The sequence below is a fragment of the Sander lucioperca genome, chromosome 10 (genome assembly GCF_008315115.2).
Source record: "Sander lucioperca isolate FBNREF2018 chromosome 10, SLUC_FBN_1.2, whole genome shotgun sequence".
NCBI lineage: Eukaryota > Metazoa > Chordata > Actinopteri > Perciformes > Percidae > Sander > Sander lucioperca.
The window spans coordinates 15,375,032-15,402,136 of record NC_050182.1 but is presented as its reverse complement, the minus strand read 5'-3'; the positions used below and the strand labels follow the sequence as shown (position 1 = coordinate 15,402,136).

The following is a 27,105-nucleotide window of genomic DNA, read 5'->3' as shown; positions in this document are numbered from 1 at the left end:
TTTGAACAAAAAGTAAATGTTAAAAATAATATGAACAAAAAAAGCCACACTGCCAAATACATGTTAAACAGCAGTGTCTCTCTCAATGTACGCATGCCAAAAATCATACTAAATGTAAAAACTAAATGTTTATATAAAGTATTTCATACTATGATGTATTAACACAGTATAAATTGTGAAAAAATATTATGATTATTACTGTTTTGCACTTCAAGATCTTAAAAACCCCATGAGCTTAACATAATTCCGTCTAAATTTCGGTGACATAGCTGACAAACAAGAAAACATAACACAATAGAGCAAGATGTTCTAAAGATTACAAATTACATAACTGGCACAGCAATGTAGGACTGTGACCTATTTGTGCATCACACCTCTGTTTTTATATTTAACCTGGGCATATTCACTTTCCTTCTCCACATTTCTAGGCTTCACATTGTCATACAGGGTTCCCATATATAGTGCGTTGTCCACAAAACCTCTGCACATGTCTCCCACCATGCTCCTCTCCTCCTCCAGATAGGAGCTACCAGGCTGGTGCGTGTCCACATAGTCTTCTCCCTTCTTCTTCTTGCTCTTGATCTCCCAATTCACACTAGAGTAAATCACGTCGTTGCCTTCCTCATTCTGCTTCTTCAAGCTTCTACTGTCTCCCTGTGCATTGTTTGGTCCAGAGCTTGGCAAGTTGGCGCTGTTTGGCTCAGAGATAGTTTCAGGGGTGGGGACATCTGCCTGTCTCAGTGCGTTAGTGTTGACGTAAATGTCCTCTTCTGTTGTGTTGGGTACCTATACAGTTAAATAGAAAACATCAGCGGTACAGATACTGTGCTAATCCAGTTTAATTGCATAAAGTACAGTAGAAAACTGCATGGCTCTAAGTCAAAGTACCTCATTTCCCTCTCCACTTGTTAGAAGTTGGCTCATATTAACGGTGTTGGTGTCACCTGTGCACTGACTCTTCTGAAGGTTATGCTGAGTCTTCTGAGCCCTGGAAAATACAATGGAGCATTTAAATTACATGTGTATATTTGATTCATCTCTTTGTTTTCTCATGTATTCATCAACATGATGAAACAGTTGACACACAGACAGTAAACCAACAGGAGTAGCTTAGCTAAATGCTAAAATGAAATGAGAATTGAGTGAAACTCTGCTGTAACTAAACAGTGCTACAAAGGTAAATCATATTAGGTTGATTATCAGTTAGCAGCAAAAAAAAAAAGATGTCTGGCAATCAGCATTTTAATATTTGAAGTGAAATACAATTACTGGCAGAGCTTTCAGCAGAATCGTGTTCATGTTGCATGTGGATTTATTTTTTTACATTTATTTAACTATAAGAAAGCGTATATCTTAGCAAAGAATAGTCTTGAAAATCAGAACAACATATGGCAAACACAAACAAACTGCATCTGCAAAGAGGAGCGGTGGTCACATGTTAAAACTACAAACAGGGATAAGGACATCTCTTATACATATAGGGTTGCAAAGTGATTTACATGAGTCCTATTATATACCTATACCTACCTTATATACCCACGTGTAGTGGGCAGTGAATTTAGCTAAGGTAAAGTTCATCTCATAGTGCATTATTTTGTCTGTACACAACAAATGATCAGTGTTAAATAATAAAGTTAATGTTGCAGTGGCAATTTGATGACAGCAACTTGTTGCTTTTGGACCTTAGGACGTGGTCTACTACAGAAGTTAGTGTTAAATTTGTTCTGATGGATGAAGACCCAAATAAACGCTGCATAGTGCCACTATATACACTCACAGAGTTAAAAAAGGAGTACAAGTTAGTAAAAAACTTTACAGTAACAACTGTTACAGTAGGCTATGTGTTACATATTGGTGTCTGGAGCTGTTACAGTACCTGATAACACACAGCAGAGAACATACGAGTAATAGTAGAGCGACAACTGTGGTGATGAAGACTGGCAACATCACTTGGTCTGAAATGTACAGTACAAGGGAAGATTAGGATAAAGAAGTAATTCAGACAAGAGATAATTCTTCTGGTAAAAGGATACTGTATAAGGAACTCAGCTTGGTGAGTCAGGTCATATTAAATACACCAAAAAGTAAGTATTTACTCATTTTCACCTCCTTCCTTCATCAAGTAGAAGTATCTTTGAGTAAGTAGTGTGTGTGTGTGTGTGTGTGTGTGTGTGTGTGTGTATATGTAAGTATTAAAGAAAAGGAAAAAACAATCCAAGAAACATGTCAGTGGATTTCTTTTTAACATATTAGTCAATAGTATCTCTAATGAAATTTAGTTCGCGTCATTTGACCTGTTAAACAGCCTAGATAACAGGAAGTGTGGCATTTTAACACCTCAAAGAGCCGCACTGGAAATTCACACACACACACACACACACACACACACACACGTGTAATTTGTCAAATATTAACACTCCTGTCAAAAAACAGTCTTTTCTAGTAAGTCTCTCTTATTCTGTCTCTTTCTTTATGCTGCTGGCCCATTTTATAGTTCCTTTATTTTGTGAGTGTCCCTATCATACTAGCTCACTGTGTTCCCCATTCACATACCTACTTCAAGCCTTCCACTTCCTGAAATAATTAAAGAAATGGTTGACACCACAAACCTTGCTAATAAGGCACTGAAGTTGCAAACACGAGAAGTCAATAAAGAGAATTAAGCTTAATAGTTAACACTTCTAGCAAAACACCCTGGCCCTTAACTCTTAACTGAAGCCATGAAATGTTTATATTTACTAATATTTATATTTCTAAGCACATGCAAAAAATTTTATTTTTGTAAAATGATACAAATACCTTCCTCTCCCGCTTCTTTTGTACAGTGCTTGCATTCATAATACTTTTTTCTGTGTACAGTGCATGTATTCACATAGATATACTGTGTAATACTTATTTAGGTATAGATATTTCGAGCCCTGACCATGTTATAATAATTAATGTGGCAGTAATAGTTTTCTGGTGCATTTCTTTCTCAGTATTTGAAACAAAAATTGAGGCAATACTAATGTCAAATAATAGAAATGGTTCCAAAAGTGTTTAATGACCAATATACATACAGTAGTGGAGACCAGATATTCCAACCATATGTGGTCTCCACTACAGTAAAAAAAATATTTGGAGTCTGTCAAATTCATCAAGTTCACCAACATTATAAATAATCCTTCCAGCTAACCAATACAATTTGCAATCAGTACACATAAGACAGACCTTGTGTAGATGTTTGAGGCTTAGGGCTGTTGACACAAAATTGTTGACTGGCAGATCCCAGAGAGTTGGAGCTGCGGCAGAGCAAGGTGGAACGATCCCAATCCTGGAGTTGATTCACAGTGATGATGCTTATCAGGTTTTTGTCATTCAAAGTGTTATTGCTTATTATGAACTTGTCAGAGTGATTGACAGGTAACCCATCCAAATACCACTGTAAAGTGGCAGAAGGATTTCCCACTGTCATGCAGGAACAATTCAGCTGGGCTGCAGCTTTGCTGCAGGTAGATGAGGGCAGGATCTGTGGAGCAACTGTAATGCATGTAGAGAAAACAGACCTTAGAAGTTTAGAGACAAGTATAGTCACATTTACAGTAATTAATCCATTAAAAAATGAATGACAAGATGTACGGATAGAAAATAATTGTAGAAAAGTTGTGAGTTTAGACAATCATGATGCAAAGCGAAATGCATTGTGTATGCATTTATTTCCTCCAAGTCCATTACATTTCTGTTACCACAGGAAATGTACCCCATTTTAACCCAAAGTTAGGTTAGTTTTTATCTAAGTTAACATATATCATATTTATTTATTTGTCTATGACAGGGCTCTATAGTGCGAGCATTTTACTCGCATTTGCGACTAAAATAGATGTGTGTAAACTGTAAAATATATTTAGGAGCATATGTGCGAATAACCTAGTATCGCATTGCCAGACCTTCCTCCATAGCGCTGCGGAGGAGGGTCTGGCTAGTCCACACAGCATTCCGGGATAGGAGAAAAACGTGCTCTGGTTTATTGACATTTCTTTTAACCAATCACGATTGTCTTGGGTGGTGCTAAGTGAACAGCGGCTCTGCAAAATAGCCTCAGGAAGGAACTTATTTTGGTGGAACATGAGTACGTTCAAAGGTTGTTTTAGTCGTGCAACAGAAAACTCAGATTGGACAGATAGTCTAGCTAGCTGTCTGGATTTACCCTGCAGAGATCTGAGGAGCAGTTAACCATAGTCCTCATAAATCCACCGGAGTTTAAAATGCCAACACAAAGGAAGCCCAAGGCAACGGATATCCGGCCTAAATGAGTGAAATCCAGCGGAATTTCTGTCAGCAACGGAGCAATCCCGAAAGTGGAACGTCGTAGCTATAGACTACGAATATCTAGTATCTCCACACTGTAAACATTTTCACCATAAATTTACAGTAATATACTGGCAGCAGCTTCGCCAGTAAACTAGTGTTTATTTACAGTAAGCATACTGTTTTAAAATGGTAAGGTATTTTACTGTAAATAGACAGTTTCTTACTGTTTGATTTGAATTTACAGTATTATACTGGCTGCAGTGTAATTCCTGCCTTTTCTTTCATTTTCCCAAGATGCATTGGTATTAACAGTAAATACCTGTATTTTTCAACATTCGCAGATAGTGCTGTACTATTATTTTCTCCCAGAATCATCTACAGTGATCCTGTAGAACATTAAAACAGTAAGATACTGTGAGATGTTAGCTGTAAATTTACATTAAAGGTTTACAGTGCAATGAACGTCGCTACATTTTTAGAGATTGATCAATACTGTCTTAATTAGTAATAAATAAGCAGATCAATTTAAGATCAATTTAAGAAAAACTAAAAATAGTATATAGATAAATATTAGAATGTTTAAATCAATCTACTGAAATATGCCTGCTTTAAGTAACGTAATACTTTTGAAATGTAATACTTACATTGAACATCTATCTGTATGTTGTTGGATTGTCCAACTCCAATATCATTTTCAGCCTTGCAGAAAAAAGAACTGTCTTCTTTAGATACTTTAAAGTTTAAAACAGCTCCGGCCCCAATAAAAGTCTCCTGGCCTCCACCAGCTCTGTACCAGGTGTAGTTCCTTACTGCTGGGTTGGCAGTACTGCTGCATGTTAGAGACACATTCCTGCCCTCTGGTACTGGACCAGAGGGATTAATTGACACTGTGATGTGTTTGGGGGAATCTGAAAAATGAGTAATGAAACATAAATATAATTGGTATAGGTGTTCATGTTGTCCTCTTATTGGTGTCAGATGCAGAAACCCAATAATTTTTTTCAAAGACTCCAGAATGTTTCAAGAGATGCTACTAATACTACATGTCATTATTGATTAATCTGTTAATAATTATTTAAATTCATTGATCAATCATAGTGGCTTTAAATCTAGAAATTAACAACAAGACGCCTGTTGGACTGGCTAACTGAATCTCGAGGGCCTACACTCAAAGGGACCACACCCAGCCTGTGCCCCCTCACCAATGGTTAAGAGACTGAAGTTAATACGGTGTTCAGGTTGTCCTCTAATTGGTGTTTTCAGATGCAGAAAACCAATACATTTTACAAAGATTTCAGAATGACGGAAGTTGCAACTAATGATGATTTTCATTTATTAATTGACTAATCATAGTCTCTTAATTATTGAAATAAACCAACTAATGACTAAATCTATTCAATCAGTGCACTGTATATAGAACGTATACATTTGAAATTTGATACATACAGTGAACATCTATTTGACTGAGGTTGGATCGTCCAACTCCAATATCATTTTCAGCCTTGCAGAAAAAAGAACTGTCTTCTTTAGATACTTTAAAGTTTAAAACAGCTCCGGCCCCAATAAAAGTCTCCTGGCCTCCATCAGCTCTGTACCAGGTGTAGTTCCTTACTGCTGGGTTGGCAGTACTGCTGCATGTTAGAGACACATTCCTGCCCTCTGGTACTGGACCAGAGGGATTAACTGACACTGTGGTGTGTTTGGGAGAATCTGAAAAACAATTTATGAAACATAAATAGAATTGGTATAGGTGTTCATGTTGTCCTCTTATTGGTGTTTTCAGGTGCAGAAAACCAATACATCTTTACAATGACTCCAGAATTACTATATGTCAGGAACTGCAACTAATGAGACATTTCATTATTGATTAATCTGCTAATAATCTTTTTAATTTATTGATCAATCATAGTGGCTTTTTCTAAATAAACGGCAAAGTGCCTGTTGGGCTGGCTAACTGAATCTTGAGGGGCTGCACTCAAAGGGACCACACCCAGCCTGTGCCTCCTCACCAGTGGTTAAGAGACTAAAGGACCAATACATTTTTACAAAGATTTCAGAATGACTGAAGCTGAAACTAATGATGATTTCCATTGATTAATCTGCTAATCTTTTTTTTCAATTTATTAATTAATCATAGCGGATTTAACTATTGAAATAAACACATGAATCATTAAATCTAATAATCTAATCAGTGCACTGCATTAAGTTAGAACTATCATGGTATATAGAACATATAATTGAGAAATTTGATACATACAGTGAACATCTATTTGACTGAGGTTGGATTGTCCAACTCCAATATCATTTTCAGCCTTGCAGAAAAAAGAACTGTCTTCTTTAGATACTTTAAAGTTTAAAACAGCTCCGGCCCCAATAAAAGTCTCCTGGCCTCCATCAGCTCTGTACCAGGTGTAGTTCCTTACTGCTGGGTTGGCAGTACTGCTGCATGTCAGAGACACATTCCTGCCCTCTGGTACTGGACCAGAGGGATTAACTGACACTGTGGTGTGTTTGGGGGAATCTGAAAAATGACAAATAAATCATCTGTTTTACTTACAGATATAACGTAACCTGATATTTGTATTGAAATAAGGCAGGTTATGTCAGTTAAATTAGAGTGCTGCTGACACTTTTTTGTAAAAAGCATTCCATGATTTTTTTGTAAGAGGGATCCTTCCACTTTGATTACTCAGCACAAGACAATGCTTGGTGCAGTATCAATTGAGAGAGAAAGAGAGAGGGAACACACTTCTGCCTTTTGCAAACAATTTTGTTCAAAGCCAATACCAATTATTTTGCCAATTGAAATGCATACACATAAAAGAGGTGTGGAAACCATAGGATGTAAAATCTGATATAACACCAACCAAAGTTGGTTGTGAAAAGGCTGCCTTTCTCCCTTTTCACTAGTCTATGTTCCCAAAACTAACAATGTTTTGTGTCTTCTTAATCCTTAATTTCAGTGTAATGTTTTAGTTTATTTGCTACTATATCATTTGACATAGGCCTGTTTGGTTTATGGGTTCATTGTATTTTTCTTTGGTTCTTCAACACATTCTCACTCCCATCTCATAAAATACGGACGCTTGGTCAGGTGCCTTTGTCATTGTTATTGACGCTAAAAGTCTCCTTTAGCGTCATATAACGCACTTTAACTAAACACTTGGTCGGGACTATTGGCGTCCATTTTGACGCAATTAGGTTAAGGAAAATCTTGTGGGTTGGCTTACGTTTCCGTGACTCGCAAGAAGAACGGGACGGTTGAGTTTAGGAAAAGGTCGTGGGTGGGTTTATGCTTCCGTGACACGCGGGAATAACGGGCCGGTTAAAGACACACGCGGGACATAAACCCCAGTCACCTTAGTGAAAGTCCTGTGTTTGACCCCCAAACACCACCCCGACCAACCTCCCTACACGGAATTTCCCCTTTACATACTACTCGCTAAACCCTGTGTAGGTGCTGCTCTCCCCGGTACGTTCTACAAACACGCTGAAGGGCGCTTTTTTGTTGCTTCAGACGCTGACAGCCGCTGTCCAAACGTCCGTATTTTACGAGTTCGGAGTGAGAACGGGTTGGGTTCTTCCTGTGATGTGGGGGGGTAGATCAGCTGCTCACCAGCTTAATCAAAGAGAGTGTATGCAGGTTTGCCTGATTAGGTCCTGAGGGGCTGGGCACTCCTAATGTGTAGAACAATAGGTAAGATAGTTCTGCAGTGAAGGATATTTTTATAATATTTGGGGTGCCAATTGTTGTGGGTGCACATATATGTATAAATAGTAATGTCAGCATTAACTGATGTAATTGTAATGATATTTTCAATATTTTAGGGGAGAGAGAGAGAGAGTTCACTTAGTTAGGGTTCAGACCCCAAAAGGGGGTTTTAACCCCATTGTTTTTCTCCCTGTTTAGTATTATTTGTTGTATCAATTAAAGAATTACGCCAAGGTGATGCTTAGCAAATAAATAAATTGGCCATAACTCACTAATGGTTTACACAAGTTTTGGCACTTTAAAAGCGTCCTCTGTCTTCAATCTTGACAGTGATTCTTAATAATTACTTTACAAAAGTGCTGCATGAACGTGCCATTTTGAGCTACATGTTCTCCTGTATATTGGAAATGTTGTCCTAATCAGGTACATTTATGAGAGCTGTTGCCATTTTGGAGTTTAGAGTTCTGAGAAATAAATAATGAAGCAAGGTAATCAGCACATTTTAGATTTGAACAAATCAGTCAGAGAGGATGACCTAGTTCACTTACAGCATTTAAATACTGATTATACATCAGACGTCAGTAGTGGAACAGTCATTTAAACTAGAGCTGCAACTAATGACTATTTACATCATCAATTAATCTTTCGATTACTTTTACGATCAATCAATCTATTTAGTCTGGAAAATGTTGGAACATTGTGAAAAAGTCTCATCACTGTTTGCCAGAGGCTGAGACGACGTCTTCAATAAGCTGCTGTCTGACCAACAGTCCAAAACCCAAAGACATTCAATCTATAATCTATCTATAAATTGCATGAACGTCTGTCTGTCTGTGTGTCTGTGTGTCTGTGTGTTATGCACATATCTTTCGAACCGTTAGTCCGATGGATTTCAAACTTGACAGGTATCTTGCTACGGCACGAGTAAGTGCGGCGCCAAATTTGACATTGTTTGGATTAGAAATGCAAAAGATATTGTCTGTAAAAAAAGCACACATTGGCTTTTGCCGCTCTAGCCGCTGGCCACTCCCCCTCTCACACAGAGAGGGTCGAAGAAAGCAGCGGAAATGTAAAATACATCTCAGACCCACAAAAATGTGCAATGTAGCACTACTTTGGACTGTCTTTGACTTTGAATAAACAAACGACAATTCCCGAATTTAAGGACGTTCCAGAATTCCACACATGCAAAGCTACAGACCAGCTACAGACAACGCTTTACAACAGCGGCGGGTGGGGGGTGTTACAGCCTTTGACTTTTTTCCTGCTATTGTATTAAATTGCTGTGAGCTGGCAGAACATAACATAATCTTGGAGATTATTCCTTCACAGCGCTGTGCAGTGTGAAAAAATCTCAGAGCTGAACCGGGAAGACACAGCAGTGACTCACCCTGGGTCGGGTTAGTTAAGTCTACTGCTAACTTACAACACTAATAACATTACCGTCACCAAAATACCCCCGCAAATCAAATCCCCTACTTCACCATTAACCGTCAAGCCACTAAACCATACATGCCAACACTCCCGTTTTTCCCGGGTTTCTCCCGTTTTTTAGCCCTATCTCCCAGACCCCTCCCGGTTAGTTATTTCTCTCGGGAAACTCCCGTAATTTGCATGGCCCAAACTCCTTTATAAATAATCGGACCAATATGTTTGTCTAAATGTTGACCAGTTGCCAGATCTTGTATGAAACGCATCCTATTCACACAATCCACACACCATATACAATTTTCAACCCGTTTGTCATAACCATTCAGACCCAAAAGCGAGCAGATAAAAATGGCAGGTGAAGGCGATGTTCCCACAAAGAAATCAAAATATAGCTGTAAATTTCAACAATGTTGGGCACAACAATTTACATCTTACAACCTCCATGCTTTTTGTAAGGTGTGTCGCATTGATTTTAATGTAGCGCATGGCGGGAAAAATTAAATTACCCAGCACATTAAAACACACTTAACAGTAATTTAAGTAATTCGTTAACGATCATACAACACAAGACAACACCGTCTCTCTCTCTCTCTCTCTCTCTCTCTCTCTCTCTCTCTGCGTGCACACACAAACGGTCCGGTTCTGGTGGTTGATAACGCAGATATGTGCTGATTAACTCTCATAATGGGCCGGGTGGGTAGCGCACTGCCATGAGTCCATGAGGCTAATGTCTGATTACTCCACATTGTCATTGTGATATTTTGTGATTACATTTTGAATCTGCAATGTTCTCTGTCAGGTAAATACAGTAGTATGTAGGCCTACAATGTCTGCCTCTGATGTAGATGTAGCCTACACTGTAAGTCAGTAGTAGGCTATACAGTGGAGTAAGTGGTTTGGGGTCCTTCTGTAAGTAATTTTGGGGTACAATTTGGTTTTGAAGAACTCTACAAGCAGCAATACCACAGGCCAAGCAATCGCCCGTTCCAAACAGGTACATTTTCAACGGCCTCTGTACTAGTGGTATAAAAGAGGAAAAAAGCAGCAAATTCTAAAAAATTTAGCACAGGAATCTACAACTCTTGATAATTAATTGCTTAAAATTTGGATGGATTAATCAACTAACTGTTTCAGGCCTAATTCAGACTAAGTCCAGAAAACTAAAACAGACCAGATCATTCAATTATAATGTTCATAATGAATGAATTACAGCAGATGACAAATTAACTTACATGAAATATCAGCTGTTAAACTCGTGCTAACCGATGACTCAGTTCTGCCATCTTGTTTGCTGTAGATGGCAGTACAGGAGATGTTCTTCTTGTGATGGAGGTGAGAAGCAGTGAAGGTAACGTTAGAGATCTTGACTTTAGTTTGGTCCTGATTGTCCTGCAGTGTCTCCTGACTGCCACCCAGGCCGGGGGTCCATGTCAGAGTTGGAGGATGAGACAGACAGGGAGCTGGAGCAGAGCACGACAAACTCACTGAGTCTCCCTCCTTCACCTTCAGTGTGGACGGAGTCAGAGTCGGACTGGGAGGATCAGCTGGTGGGAAGATACATACCAACCAGTTACTAAATAAACACTCATTTTTATCAGTTTTTTAAAATGCTATTTGCCACATGCAATGAATACAAAACAAGGTCAAAGCAGTTCTCTAATAGGGAAATGACCAAAGTGTACATATATGGCCTTTAAAACCTACCGTTGACTGGAATATACAATTTTTGTCCAACAAAACTATATTTCAGGTCATTGTCACATTCCACTCTGAAGGTATATGAATTGATGTAATCAGGTTTCATGTTGTTCAGGGTTGTGGTGCAGTCTTTTTTTGTTAAGTTTCCTATCAGTTCTCCATTTTTTGGGGTTGATTTTGAAGTGCTGTCAAACACAACAGTCCCTTGATCATTTTTCCATACTGCTTTACATGTGTTATCCAAGTTTACTTCATATTTGTCCTCTATGTCAAAGGAGCAGGGGATGGTCACACAGGATCCACTCAGAACCTCGATGTTCTGCGGAATAAATGACTCAAACTTTCCACACAGGGCACCTGAAACACAAGATACAAATCTTTATATAAATGAATACTACTTAACAATATTGGAATTTGATTGTTTGGTATCCTAACTAAAATTTACTATACCTTATTCTTAGAATAATCCAAAATGACAACTTTGTTACATTAAAATTACACACGTGTCAACCATCAAATTAAAGTTGTAAAAGAAAGTCAGCAGAACATTTTTGTAGCTCACTGTGTCCTTTATTTGCTGCAGCATGTATTACAGATATGTTTGGACTGTGGTGTGAATGCTTGACTAACATTGTGTACTGTTAGTTTTTAATAATTTTTAGTCATTGATCCAAATGTGAATGGACTCTAACTCACCTTGCAGCAGAGAGCCAATGAGAAGAAGAGTCAGAGCTGCAGCCATCTCTGTGTCAGGAGAGGCAGAAACTGTGGAGATTAAACATGAAACATGTTTACTGCATTTCATCTGTAATTAATTCTGATGTTTAGAGTAGGGGTCATTTGGAGGCAGCAACATTTGTAGAGGTTGCAAATGGAGAAATGTTTTGCAACTGTATGTTTCTTGTTTGATCTTTATTGAAATGGAAATGGTTCCAAAGAAGCCCGTACAAGAATCTAAGATTCAAAGGGTGTTTTTACATGTAGTCATCTTCAAACCAACCAAATTCAGTCCTCTTAAAGTGGACCAAAAAGTGGACCAACAGAAAAAGGACTCAGTTCTCTTTGTGGTCCACTTCAGCTCTGATAGAAATAAATTGGTAAAGGTAAAAGGCAAAAAGAATCTGAAAGGTGATGTGTTCACAATGCAAAGTAGAAGACAACTACCCTGGAAATCCAGAGTTCTCGCGAGAGCACAATTAGAATTTGCTCAGCGAGTCACTCTGGCATTGAGTAATGATGCTCATTAACTATGCCCTTGTAGCCCTGCTGCACCAATGACATCGGTGAATCTGATATTGACGGGCCAGAGGCAAGCTAAACAGATGACAGTTTAATCTACCAGTTAGCTCCACTGGTAGCTAAGCGTATGGGGCTCTGGATACGTCACCCTGTGTATTGTTGTGATTGGTCGTGGTGTTATCCAATTGCGTGCAGTGAGATTTTCAAATGCATGCTTGGTGTCGGCCCTCGAGTTGGGCGAGTTTTCATTACTCAATGCCAGACCCTTAATCTTTTGGATTTGGGTCTGGATTTCCAGGCTAGAAGACAACTGCAACCCGGACTAGAAGCAAACCATACTCAGACGACCTCCCAAGGAGGTCTGTTTGCGATTCGTTTCAGAGGGGTCTCAGTCCCTTTGGAGGGTTCACATATGTGCAAAAAGCTCACAAATAGGTCTGAGTTCTTTTGGAGGGCTGGATGTCAACTAAATGAAATTATTTTAGTTGTGTCAGTATCTCCTGGGAGCAGGGTGACACAGGACGCTTATATATCATTTATAGAGAAAAAGGAGATTCCTGCTTTAAATAATTGCCTTTAAAAACCATAATTGAAAAATTCTATTAATCATTACTAATTTTAAAATACATTTCTTGCAAATTCAGTCTTTTATAAACGATTTTCAACAAAAGGGTAATACTGGTCCAGTATTTCTACTCACTGTGAGAGAAAAACAAAATGATTGTCTCACACACGACATTCAGTTTGTCATTGACCCAACAAGCTGCTTTTTTAAACAAGACATAGATGACATTACGATGAAATGGAAAAACAGGAAGCTAAATGCAAAAGGAACAAACAGTCTTTTATTTATTTATTTTCTATGTATTTACAACGATATATATATTGTTTTAGGCAACTAATATATTCAACCACAACAATGTCCAAAACAATCAAATGACATCTTACAAGTTTTTGAAGAAAAATAAATTGTTTAAAATTGTTAACTGATCTAAAGTCAAGTGACTGACTTAATGTTTTGTTTCAGAATTTAGTAATGTATTTAAAATCAGTTTTGATGATTGGATATGCGTCATATTTAAATTATGATGACTTACATTTTCTTCAGGTCTTTGGAGTAGTGAGATGAAAGATGTGTAGAGAAGTGAGACGAAGTTCCTTAAAAGTTGTGTTGCTTTTTCAAACAGCCTGCAAGACTTGAAAATGGGGAAGTCACGCACATGCGTGTGAAAATTAAAATTGTACTTTCTAATCAGAAATGGTTTTAGACAAATTTTCAAATTGCTACAAACTAAATAATGCAATAATTATGGAAATAGCACATTAATCTTCAGTCAAATTCAAATCAGCACTTTAGTCTCGTAATTACATGCAAGTCTGAATTTAAGCATGTAAGTTAAAGGGGCATCCATGACAACTTTAGTTATGCAAAGTAAAAGATAATAAAGGACTGTTAATTATTGTAATTGTCACATATGGGGGCAGACACAGTAATATGCTCACATACTATATATAATTCCGTCCAATTCAAAAGCTCTATGTATAAACCTCAGAATGTTTGATTTTCAAGTATAATTTCAGTTCAAGTAATTTAATAAGGGTAAATACTCTTAGGAAGATGAACAATCGAGGCTGAGCGTGGAATTACTGGGAATGGGCTGAAGCCCGAGGGAATCAGGCGATGGCAGATCCGACGGAGTTCCACATTGGAATCCAGGTGAAGCAGGTGGAAATGTCCGAGTGATGTGAGGCAGAAGGCACGGCGGAGCACGGCAGGTAGGAATGTCTGAGTTAGAGCTTAGATCGGCCCAAAAAATCAAGCCCGAACACGTTGTGTCCGAGCCCGGCCAGGCCCGAAACATTAACTGTAATTATGAGCCCGAGCCCGATTTAAACCCGACAATTTTTTAATACGTGGGCCGTTATAACTGACGTTCTCAACTACAATTCAGAGTTGTTTGAACTGCAGAAATCTGTTTAGAATAATACAACAAGGACGAAGCATGTAAACTGCGCTGTTTGTTTAGAATGGAACGGATCGCAAGTGGATCCGAGTGAAGAAACGTAAAAAAAAAAAGAAACAATGATGAACAACATATTGTTGTCACTGCCCACGACTTGTTTAAACTGCTTCCATACCTCCGACTTTCCTTCACACTTGCTCAAAGTTAATTCTCCTGTTTTTTTTTTTTCTTTACATCTTCAAGCTCCCGGTGTGATGCGTGCGAGAGGAGGAGACTCCGCGCATGACACGTGCTGCATTTTGTAACTGCAGCCTAACTTTTGTACACATTTGTTACTTTTATATAGCCTATATATATATATATATATATATATATATATATATATATATATATATATATATATATATATATATATATTTATTTATAATATTTCTGATTATGGCATAGCTATCTCCCCACCCAAATAGGATAATAAGGTAATGGATAAAAAAAAAAAAAAAAAAAAAAATTGCTTGATCAAGGGTCCGGCCCGAGGATGTGGCGGAAAATAACGGCCCGAGCCCGACCCGAGGTCCGGTCGGGCTCGGGTCGGGCTCGGGCTTGGGCCGAGAATCTAAACTCTAGTCTGAGTGGCGTGAGGCAGGCGGCACGGCAGGTAAGCAGCAGGCAACAGCGGAATCTGCACAGAGGAACTGAAGTCAGACAGGAAGAAACTACAGAGCAAGAGTTTGTGAGACAACACGAGCAGGGATACTGAGCCAAGTTACCACGTAGGAGTATGTAACGATCTAGCGCTGGAGAGGTGAACAGCCCGGGTCTGAATACTGCAGAGGTGAATCATGGAATGTGCATCAGCTGTGTCAGAACGGAGCAGGATGAATGGCCACGCCTCTTGACCTAGTTCCTCTAGGCACGCCCCTTGCCACTTGCAGGTGGAGACAAACATCACAGACAGACACACAGGGGAAAAGGGAGATACAAACACACAGGATGTTGAGAAAAGGCAGCTGACCCACAACAAGTTGGTATGAAGGTATAACAAAAAAAGGTTATTTGGCTGTTCAACTTGTAGTAACAGATGACTCAAAATATGTAAACAAATTAATGAATACACTGTCACACCAGCACAGCATCTATTTAACTATCCGCCAAACCCCTCCTTCAAACAATGATTGCCCAACCATAGTTTAGCTAACAGTTTGTTTTTTTTTAAATTCAATTTTAAATTTTTCAGTACAGTGGTAAATCTAGCAGTCGTTTGCAGTGTTGTTGACATGTATGTTCCCTCCATGTATGGTATGCCACCATCAGCAGGAACCCATCACTCGTCTGCTTTCCTAAACCACATATCACTCCTCATCAAAATATCAGTTTGTTCTATGTCAACATTATCGTTAAGGTTAGGTTAAGGGAAAGATTGTCGTTTTTGAATAAAATGATTACTTTGTTAAGGTGAGAGGACCTTTATCGTCAGGGTTGTGTCAATATTTCACAGTTGAACTTGCATATAACTCGAGATAGCAGATGAATCAGAGCTGCCATGTTGTTTTGTTGAGACTTGAGATGGCAGGACAGGGGACTTCAGCTTTCACTTGATGTTGATGTAGATGCCTATAGTGGCGGCCCTATTTTATGTCAGTGTACATTTCTGGGTTTTAGTTTGTTGACTCCATGTTTTTTTTGTTCATACACACAAGACAAAAATGTACATTTATTTTCATGTCCAGTAAATGATGATAAACTAGAATGGCACTCAGAGAGCGCAGACCTCCACCAAGGCCATGGTGCATTCACGTGGTCTTTAGACACGTGGTTCCATTTCACAAGTTGGGAAGTCTTTCTTCCGCCTTCAATGTGTTTATGAAAACATTATAACCATAGTGTGAAAACTATATAGGTCATGGATCTTCTCTGTGTAGTCGAGGTAAACCTGAAGTCCAACCACAAAGTTGGCAGTAATCCATACACCTGGTTGTATTAGCTCCAGCTCCCTCTCCCTCCTTTTCCCACCTCTCTGCGGTTATTTCCAACAATGCTGATAAAGGAAGAAATAACCGTTAACTAACACTAGATCGCAGTGTGTTCATTTGTTGTACTGATCAGAAGTATTTTTCCTGTAGTCTATATGCATGACATTGCACTTCCGGGATTGCTCCGTTGCTGCCAAAAATTCAACCGGATTTCACTCTTTTCGGCCGGATGTCCGTTACCTTCCACTTTCTTTGTGTTGGCATTCTAAACTCCGGTGGATTTATGAGGACTATGGTTAACTACTCCTCACATCTCTGCAAGAAGGTAAATCGAGACAGCTAGCTAGACTATCTGTCCAATCTGAGTTTTCTGTTGCACGACTAAAACAACCTTTTGAATGTTCCACCAAAACAAGTTCCTTCTGCAGTCGCCCCAAGTATTCCGAGGTCATCCACCAAGTTTGCAATAATCCGGAGTCCCGGTCGACATTGCTCCAGCTCCCTCAGCCTCCTCCTCCCCACCTCTCTGATGTCATTCCCAACAATGCTGATGGAGGAGAACATAACCAGGTAAGAGTTATTACTTTTAATTGCAACAAGCCAACAACTCACACTAGATGGCAGTGTTTCCATACATTATCACATTGAGAACACTGAGCAGAAGTTGATGTGTTTTAGTCTTACGTCAGTGTCCTCAGAGAGGTGTTTCTGCTGAGGCAGCTGACGATGTTTTCTGTTCCTCGCTCTGTGATGCCAGTGATGTCCAGATAGAGTTCCTCCACAGTGGTGTTGTGCTCCGTTGCGTTCCACAGCTCCATAACCCCCTCCCAACACAGGTTATTGCCACACATACTATATACATTAGTGTAAGAAATGTGTTACTGTTAAATATATATAGTATAGTGTATAATAACTCATAACAAAGGCATGAAGCTTTTAAAATTCTTCTCTAAACTTATCTTTAAAAAAGATTTCCATTAATTACGAGCACATCATTTTATTTGTCATCTTTTTAATGTTATTGCCTTCTATTTTTATTTAGTTCATTATTATTAAAAAAGCATTCAATTTAGTCCCCCCAAAGAAAGGCCTTAGAATATATTAAAATGTCTTAAAGTTCATCTGCTGTAGATAATAACATTAGTTACTTTTCTTTATGTGGTTGTGGGCTGTCGGGAGACGACAGATCTGTAAACCACAAGATAGACTGGTGCAACAGAGGATTGTGCATGCAGGAGACTTATCAGTCCTTCTTTTATGTGTCAGTCAGCAGCGTCAGACATGGAGCAATCCCTGTCACTACTGTTAGCTACAGTACATACTGTAGGAAGTTAAGCGTGACATTATGGGCAGGTGCCAATTTTCCCTAAAACTTTAGTTATTTTTTAATTGATTAGCCCATCCATTAACTTTCTGCCAATTATCTGGGTCCAGGTCACTTGTTTATTAGATTTCTGTACTAGGAATTATTTTAACCTACAGCTGGGAAGTAATACCAAAAAGTGATATGAATGTCAATTAATTTTTAAAATATTTACAAATAATTGTAGGCCGTATTGTCCTGACAGGTTTTCGGTCATTCTTCCTGTTTTAACTGCAAAAACAATATTAAATTGCATTGTATGTGGTATTAAAAAAAGTGGAATCATGATAGATGAAATAAATACTCTGTAATGACTTACACTACAAGAGCTTCTTCACTTGGCACTCATTCGATTTCAGAAGTGCAGATTCTAAAATAGCTGCTTGCAGGCAGTTATATCTCAAACTGAAAAATAATAGACCATTCGGTCAACATTGTATTTGGCAGTCCATTCATCAATTTGTATGGGTATTATGCTGAGGCTCACGAGAGGGGCTGGAGTCAATCACAGCGTGCATAAGACAGGTACACCCAGGTTGCCAGTCTATCACAGAGGAACATTCAGGCAGACAACCATGCAGACACAGAAAGAAGATGCAAACTCTCGACAGAAAGGCATCGGCCAGCCAGGAAATACAGAGATAAAAGATATGTAGAGACGTGAAGTTCCTTAAAATATGTGCTGCTTTTACAAACAGCCTGCAAGATTTAAAAATGAGGAAGTCTAGGCTCTCGGATAGCTCAGTTGGTAGAGCAGACACACATATAGAGGTTTACTCCTTGACGCAGCGGGCCCAGGTTCGTCTCAGACCTGCGGCCCTTTGCTGCATGTCATTCCCCCTCTCTCTTTCCTTTCATGTATTCAGCTGTCCTGTCAAATAAAGGCCTAAAAATGCCCAAAAAATAATCAAAGTCACTAAAAATAGCACATGCGTGCAAAAATAAAATGTACTTTTTTTATCTGAAATGGTTTTAAACAGTCCTACATCTGTCCTGATCATAGTTTTTACTTTATTGATAACAAATTCTTCTGTGATCCAAATATTCAGTCTTTGACCTTAACCACCATAATGTGGTTGACGTGGGGCGGGAATGAGAGTGGGGTCAAAGTAAAATTAAATGATTGTAATACCAACCGTTACTAGGAATGTCTGTAAATGATTCAGGCACTACAACAAACCTTTATTAGCCTTTATTGTCAAAGTGATTTACACAGTTACTATAAAAAAAAAAAAAAAATGGTTTCAGACAGTCCCACATCTGTCCGGATCCTAGTTTTTATTTTCTATAAAAATGTTAACAATGTTAAAGATAATAATGAAATCCCACCAATTTAACTGGAATGTTGCGGTTTCAAATCTACAGACTGAACAATACATCTGGCTTGAGAAGGTGATGACATGTAGCTACTCATCAACTGTCCTGTGATAATTTACAGAATCATGAAACAATAAAAATAGCAGGTAACTATGTACATTATTAAATTGCTATAAACTAAATAATAATTGTGAAAAGATTCATTCATCCTCAGTCAAACTTAAAGGAGAATTCCGGCCAATTTTTACGTTAATCTTGATCGCTATAGATATGCGAGTACTTTCGATAGAAAAAAACCCGACCTGGATCGGTCCTAGCAAACTGGAGTTACTGCAGCTACCTCTACGAGCGTCCACTGAGCTAAAACGGCAGTTGTCGGGGCAAGTTTTAGAGTGCCTTTGTGCCTCTTAACAGACACAAAATGCAATTAATATGTCTGTGCAACATGAACAGGGCCCTAATGTGACAACAAGATGCGTTTTCAACTCAGACATTGTTTAAATTCACCTACCCTGTCTCGATCCTGCCGGTGGGTAGCTTGGCCTGTTAGCTGCTAGCTTCTAGCTGTTAGCTGGTAACTGACGTCCGTGATATATAGTATATTCGGTGAATTTAAACAATGTCGGAGTTGAAAACGCATCTTGTCACGTTAGGGCCCTGTTCATGTTGCACAGACATTAATTGCATTTTGTGTCTGTTAGAGGCACAAAGGCACTCTAAAACTTGCCCCGACAACTGCCGTTTTAGCTCAGTGAATGATCATAGAGGTAGCTGCAGTAACTCCAGTTTGCTAGGTATTGATATTGCTATTGATAGTTTTTTTCTATCGAAAGTACTCTATCTATAGCGATCAAGATTAACGTAAAAATTGGCTGGAATTCTCCTTTAAGTCTTGTGATTTCACGCAACACTGAAAACATATAAACAAGTAAAGATGGATCTATGAGAACATCAGTTATACAAAGTGAACGATAATACAGGACTGTTAATTATTGCCATTGTCATGTATGGGAGGCAGACTATGCACACATACATTCATACAACAACGGTTACCAACAAAACACAAGTTATAATCAAACTGTAGTCATATTGTGGGGCAATTTGCTCTCAAAATAAAAAAAAAAGCAACGGAGACGATTTTTAGTCCCTCCCTGTTTAGTCAGCCAGTCAACTTAAGCTAACGTTAGCTTTGTAGAGATCGTGGGACTTCCCAAACTGAATAACTACCGCAAATATAAACACAAAACTGCTTTGCTAGCTCAATCTTGTTGTAACTAAAGTATCTGCTGACATTTTTTTTTCCATTGACAGATATAGCTCCTGTACGTCCGCGGAAATCACATTTAGCTATTTTGCAAATTTGACATGACATCATACTCTGGAGATTTATCTCTACGATCCAATGATATGTAAGTTCTGTCCTCTTCTTTTGGCTTCACATTCTTTCTTGCTTTCCTTTATGGGAAAAAAAGCCATATAAAAATAAAATGAATATTAAAATTAAATATTTTTTTAACAGCTTAAAACAGCCTAACTCTTCAGCAGACCTTTCATAACAACTGTAATCCCGTGTAATAACATACCATAGGAAGGCCATGCAGACTGTGAACAAGATGTTCACACTGAGAGATACAACAGCAACAGCCAGGAGAAGAGTTCCACTGCACAGTCCACAATGTTGCTCAGGACCTGTCATAAGAAATAACATAACACTGTATGCCACATATATCCCTGTTCAAGTTTAACATTCATGCAACAGTGGCTAGGCTGCCTTTTTATCAGCTACAAATCCCCATTCATGCCACGTGACAGCTGTTAATAATTTAGTCAGGACACTTGTCAAGGTTTGAATTGTGTTGGTACCCCAACGTCCATTTTACGTTCTTTAATTGGACTGTAAATGGATTGTATTTATATAGCGCTTTTCTAGTATTAAAATCTATTCAATTTACATGTTACAGGCACCATTCGACTCATTGATACACTGTGGCTGAGGCTGCCATACAAGGTGCTACCAGCTCATCAGATAAACATTTACACACATTCACACACAGATGGAGTGGCATCAAGAGCAACTCGGGGTTCAGTATCTTGCCCAAGGACACTTCGAAATAGGACTGAAGGGCCAGGGACTGAACCCCAAATAGCGGCTTTAAACATTGAAATTTAAAGCAATACAAACTAAATCTATTAAATCAGTGCACTGTATAAAGCTAGAACTATGAGGATAAATAGAAGTTATAGAATAATATATAGAATAAGTTTGAACTTTGATACATACAGTGAACATCTATTTGACTGAGGTTGGATTGTCCAACTCCAATATCATTTTCAGCCTTGCAGAAAAAAGAACTGTCTTCTTTAGATACTTTAAAGTTTAAAACAGCTCCGGCCCCAATAAAAGTCTCCTGGCCTCCATCAGCTCTGTACCAGGTGTAGTTCCTTACTGCTGGGTTGGCAGTACTGCTGCATGTCAGAGACACATTCCTGCCCTCTGGTACTGGACCAGAGGGATTAACTGACACTGTGGTGTGTTTGGGAGAATCTGAAAAATGACAAATAAATCATCCGTTTTACTTACAGATATAACGTAACCTGATATTTGTATTGAAATAAGGCAGGTTATGTCAGTTAAATTAGAGTGCTGCTGACACTTTTTTGTAAAAAGCATTCCATGATTTTTTTGTAAGAGGGATCCTTCCACTTTGATTACTCAGCACAAGACAATGCTTGGTGCAGTATCAATTGAGAGAGAAAGAGAGAGGGAACACACTTCTGCCTTTTGCAAACTGTTTTGGTCAAAGCCAATACCAATTATTTTGCTAATTGAAATGCATACACATAAAAGAGGTGTGGAAACCATAGGATGTAAAATCTGATATAACACCAACCAAAGTTGGTTGTGAAAAGGCTGCCTTTCTCCCTTTTCACTAGTCTATGTTCCCAAAACTAACAATGTTTTGTGTCTTCTTAATCCTTAATTTCAGTGTAATGTTTTAGTTTATTTGCTACTATATCATTTGACATAGGCCTGTTTGGTTTATGGGTTCATTGTATTTTTCTTTGGTTCTTCAACACATTCTCACTCCCATCTCATAAAATACGGACGCTTGGTCAGGTGCCTTTGTCATTGTTATTGACGCTAAAAGTCTCCTTTAGCGTCATATAACGCACTTTAACTAAACACACTTGGTCGGGACTATTGGCGTCCATTTTGACGTAGTTAGGTTAAGGAAAAGGTCGTGGGTGGGCTTACGTTTCCGTGACTCGTAGTAAGAACGGGACGGTTGGGTTTAGGAAAAGGTCGTGGGTGGGCTTACGCTTCCGTGACACGCGGGAATAACGGGCCGGTTAAAGACACACGCGGGACACAAACCCCAGTCACCTTAGTGAAAGTCCTGTGTTTGACCCCCAAACACCACCCCGACCAACCTCCCTACGCGGAATTTCCCCTTTACATACTACTCGCTAAACCCTATGTAGGTGCTGCTCTCCCCGGTACGTTCTGCAAACACGCTGAAGGCTGCCTTTTTAGTTGCTTTAGACGCTGACAGCGACTGTCCAAACGTCCGTATTTTACGAGTTCGGAGTGAGAACGGGTTGGGTTCTTCCTGTGATGTGGGGGGGGGTAGATCAGCTGCTCACCAGCTTAATCAAAGAGAGTGTATGCAGGTTTGCCTGATTAGGTCCTGAGGGGCTGGGCACTCCTAATGTGTAGAACAATAAGTAAGATAGTTCTGCAGTGAAGGATATTTTTATAATATTTGGGGTGCCTATTGTTGTGGGTGCACATATATGTATAAATAGCAATGTCAGCAGTAACTGATCTAATTGTAATGATATTTTTAATATTTTAGGGGAGGCTGAGTTAAAAGAGCTGAGAGAGAGAGAGAGAGAGAGAGAGAGAGAGAGAGAGAGAGAGAGAGAGATGTTTTGTTTGTTTGAGGGTATTTTCACTTAGTTAGGGTTCAGACCCCGAAGGGGGTTTTAACCCTATTGTTTTTCTCCCCGTTTAGTATTATTTGTCGTCTTACGCCGCAGCTCAAATTCCCGTGAGCTGGAATGAGCTAGAATCACAAAACTTGGCCCAATGACTGGAAATGATGTGCCTTCAGTTTTCAAGAAACATGAGCCCAATCTGTCACATGGTGGCAATACAATTAATAATCAAAAATGTGATTTTGGAAAGAAAACGCCCCTCAGGCCGTAAGTCCGATTGACTTGACATTTCTCACACATATGCAGCTCAATGTGCTCTACAAAAAGCCTCTTGGACCATAGAGGTCCGCAGTGATGTAATTTTTGGCTAATTTACATAATGTGAAAAACAGTCAAATCAATAGAACTTTGTCAGTTTTGATCATATCAACACCGAAATTGGTATACACATTTCTACTTTAAATGAGCAAGATTGGTGAAAAAACATGGCCGCCATCAATTAAAGAATTATGCCAAGGGTGATGCTTATAAATAATAAATAAATTGGCCATAACTCACTAATGGTTTACACAAGTTTTGGCACTTTCAAAGCGTCCTCTGTCTTCAATCTTGACAGTGATTCTTATTAATTACTTTACAAAAGTGCTGCATGAACGTGCCATTTTGAGCTACATGTTCTCCTGTATATTTCAGAGGGAAATGTTGTCCTAATCAGGTACATTTATGAGAGCTGTTGCCATTTCAGTGTTTAGAGTTCTGAGAAATAAATAATGAAGCATGGTAATCAGCACATTTTAGATTTGAACAAATCAGTCAGAGAGGATGACCTAGTTCACTTACAGCATTTAAATACTGATTATACATCAGACGTCAGTAGTGGAACAGTCATTTAAACTAGAGCTGCAACTAATGATTATTTACATCAATTAATCTTTTGATTACTTGTTTGTTTGTTTGTTTGTAAGTTTATTTGATTAGGACAATACACATTAATCAACATTTCTGTAAATGCGCCAGTGTTAGCCAGTCGGCTAATTTTCAACTGTAGTCCTAATTACCTAGCACTTTTACGATCAATCAATCTATTTAGTCTGGAAAATGTTGGAACATTGTGAAAAAGTCTCATCACTGTTTGCCAGAGGCTGAGACGACGTCTTCAATAAGCTGCTGTCTAACCAACAGTCCAAAACCCAAAGACATTCAATCTATAATCTATCTATAAATTGCATGGACGTCTGTCTGTCTGTGTGTCTGTGTGTTATGCGCGTATCTCTCGAACAGTTAGTCTGATGGATTTCAAACTTGACAGGTGTCTTGCTACGGCACGAGTAAGTGCGGCGCCAAGTTTGATGTTGTTTGGATTAGAAATGCAAAAGTAAATACTGTCTGTAAAAGAAGCACACATTGGCTTTTGCCGCTCTAGCCGCTGGCCACTCCCCCTCTCACACTGACTGAGCTCAGCACAGGACCAGACACAGAGAGGGTCGAAGAAAGCAGCAGAGCTTTGGCAGCTAAAATGTAAAATACACCTCAGACCCACAAAAATGTGCAATGTAGCACTAGTCTTTGACTTTGAATAAACAAACGACAATTCCTGAATTTAAGGACGTTTCAGAATCTCACACATGCAAAGCTACAGACCAGCTACAGACAACGCTTTACAACAACGGCGGGTGGGGGGTGTTACAGCCTTTGACTCTTTTCCTGCTATTGTATTAAATTGCTGTGAGCTGGCAGAACATAACATAATCTTGGAGATTATTCCTTCACAGCGCTATGCAATGTGAGAAAATCTCAGAGCTGAACCGGGCAGACAGCAGTTTTCCCTAACCCACCCTGGGTCGGGTTAGTTAAGTCTACTGCTAACTTACAACACTAATAACATTACTGTCACCAAAATACCCCCGCGAATCAAATCCCCTACTTCACCGTTAACCGTCAAGCCACTAAACCATACCTACCAACACTCCCGTTTTTCCCGGGATTCTCGCGTTATTTAGCCCTATCTCCCAGACCCCTCCCGGTTAGTTATTTCTCTCGGGAAACTCCCGTAATTTGCATGGCCCAAACTCCTTTATAAATGATCGGACCAATATGTTTGTCTAATGTTGACCAGTTGCCAAATCTTGTATGAAACCCATCCTATTCGCACAATCCACACACCATATACAATTTTCAACCCGTTTGTCACCTCAACCTGGCAACCTATAACCCAGTTGTCTGCGCAAGCTTCGTAGAAAGTTCAGACCCAAAAGCGAGCAGATAAAAATAGTAGGTGAAGGCGATGTTCCCGCAAAGAAATCAAAATATAGCTGTAAATTTCAACAATGTTGGGCGCAACAATTTACATGTATCTTACAACCTCCACGCTTTTTGTAAGGTGTGTCGCATTGATTTTAATGTAGCGCACGGCGGGAAAAATGACATTACCCAGCACATTAAAACACACTTAACAGTCCCCCCTGGTCGCGCCGCCATCCCCCACACAAATCTCCCGGATTTTGAAAACCAAATGTTGGCAGGTATGCACTAAACCTGTGCTGATTAGCTCTCATAACGGGCCGGGTGGGTAGCGCACTGCCATGAGTCCATAAGGCTAATGTCTGATTACTCCACATTGTCATTGTGATATTTTGTGATTACATTTTGAATCTGCAACGTTCTCTGTCAGGTAAATACAGTAGTAGGTAGGCCTACAATGTCTGCCTCTGAAGTAGACGTAGCCTACACTGTAAGTCAGTAGTAGGCTATACAGTGGAGTAAGTGGTTTGGGGTCCTTCTGTAAGTAATTTTGGGGTACAATTTGGTTTTGAAGAATTCTACAAGCAGCAATACCACAGGCCAAGCAATCGCCCTTTCCAAACAGGCACATTTTCAACTCTGTACTAGTGGTATAAAAGAGGAAAAAAGCAGCAAATTCTAAAAATATGAGCACAGGAATCTACAACTCTTGATAATTAATTGCTTAAAAATTTAGATGGATTAATCAACTAACTGTTTCAGGCCTAATTCAGACTCAGATTCAGAGAAGTCAAGAAAACTAAAACAGACAAGATCAATTCAATTATAATGTTCATAATGAATGAATTACAGCAGATGACAAATTAACTTACATGAAATATCAGCTGTTAAACTCGTGCTAACCGATGACTCAGTGCCGCCATCTTGTTTGTTGTAGACGGCAGTACAGGAGATGTTCTTCTTGTGATGGAGGTGAGAAGCAGTGAAGGTAACGTTAGAGATCTTGACTTTAGTTTGGTCCTGATTGTCCTGCAGTGTCTCCTGACTGCCACCCAGGCCGGGGGTCCATGTCAGAGTTGGAGGATGAGACCGACAGGGAGCTGGAGCAGAGCACGACAAACTCACTGAGTCTCCCTCCTTCACCTTCAGTGTGGACGGAGTCAGAGTCGGACTGGGAGGATCAGCTGGTGGGAAGATACATACCAACCAGTTACTAAATAAACACTCATTTTTATCAGTTTTTTAAAATGCTATTTGACACATGCAATGAATACAAAACAAGGTCAAAGCAGTTTTCTAATTGGGAAATGACGTATATGGCCTTTAAAACCTACCGTTGACTGAAATATACAATTTTTGTCCAACAAAACTAATTTTCAGTTCATTGTTGCATTCCACTCTGAAGAAATATGAATTGCTGTAATCAGGTTTCATGTTGTTCAGGGTTGTGGTGCAGTCATTTTTTGTTAAGTTTCCTATCAGTTCTCCATTCATTATGGTTTGTTGTGAATTACTGTCAAACACAACAGTCCCTTGATCATTTTTCCACACTGCTTTACATGTGTTATCCAAGTTTGTTTCATATTTGTCCTCTATGTCAAAGGAGCAGGGGATGGTCACACAGGATCCACTCAGAACCTCGATGTTCTGCGGAATAAATGACTCAAACTTTCCACACAGGGCACCTGAAACACAAGATACAAATCTTTATATAAGTGACTACTTAACAATATTGGAATTTGATTGTTTGGTATCCTAACTAAAATTTACTATACCTTACTCTTAGAATAATCCAAAACGACAACTTTGTTACATTAAAATTACACACGTGTCAACCATCAAATTAAAAGAATGTCAGCAGACTTTAACTCACCTTGCAGCAGAGAGCCAATGAGAAGAAGAGTCAGAGCTGCAGCCATCTCTGTGTCAGGAGAGGCCGAA

The 27,105-nt window shown here is 39.1% G+C and overlaps 1 protein-coding gene across 1 annotated transcript; it reads right to left on the bottom strand.

Annotated features, from left to right (window-relative positions):
- Window positions 1-216: 216 nt before the first annotated feature.
- On the bottom strand, window positions 217-27,105 carry LOC116060527 (sialoadhesin-like). Its single transcript, XM_031314135.2, has 12 exons — window positions 27,038-27,105; window positions 26,499-26,849; window positions 26,037-26,348; window positions 11,138-11,488; window positions 10,666-10,977; window positions 6,548-6,811; window positions 5,737-6,000; window positions 4,935-5,198; window positions 3,211-3,519; window positions 1,877-1,955; window positions 889-988; window positions 217-786 (listed from the first exon to the last, which is right to left on the bottom strand). The coding sequence occupies exons 1-12, from the start codon at window positions 27,081-27,083 to the stop codon at window positions 358-360; spliced, it is 3,081 nt and encodes a 1,026-aa protein (XP_031169995.1). The 5' UTR covers window positions 27,084-27,105; the 3' UTR covers window positions 217-357.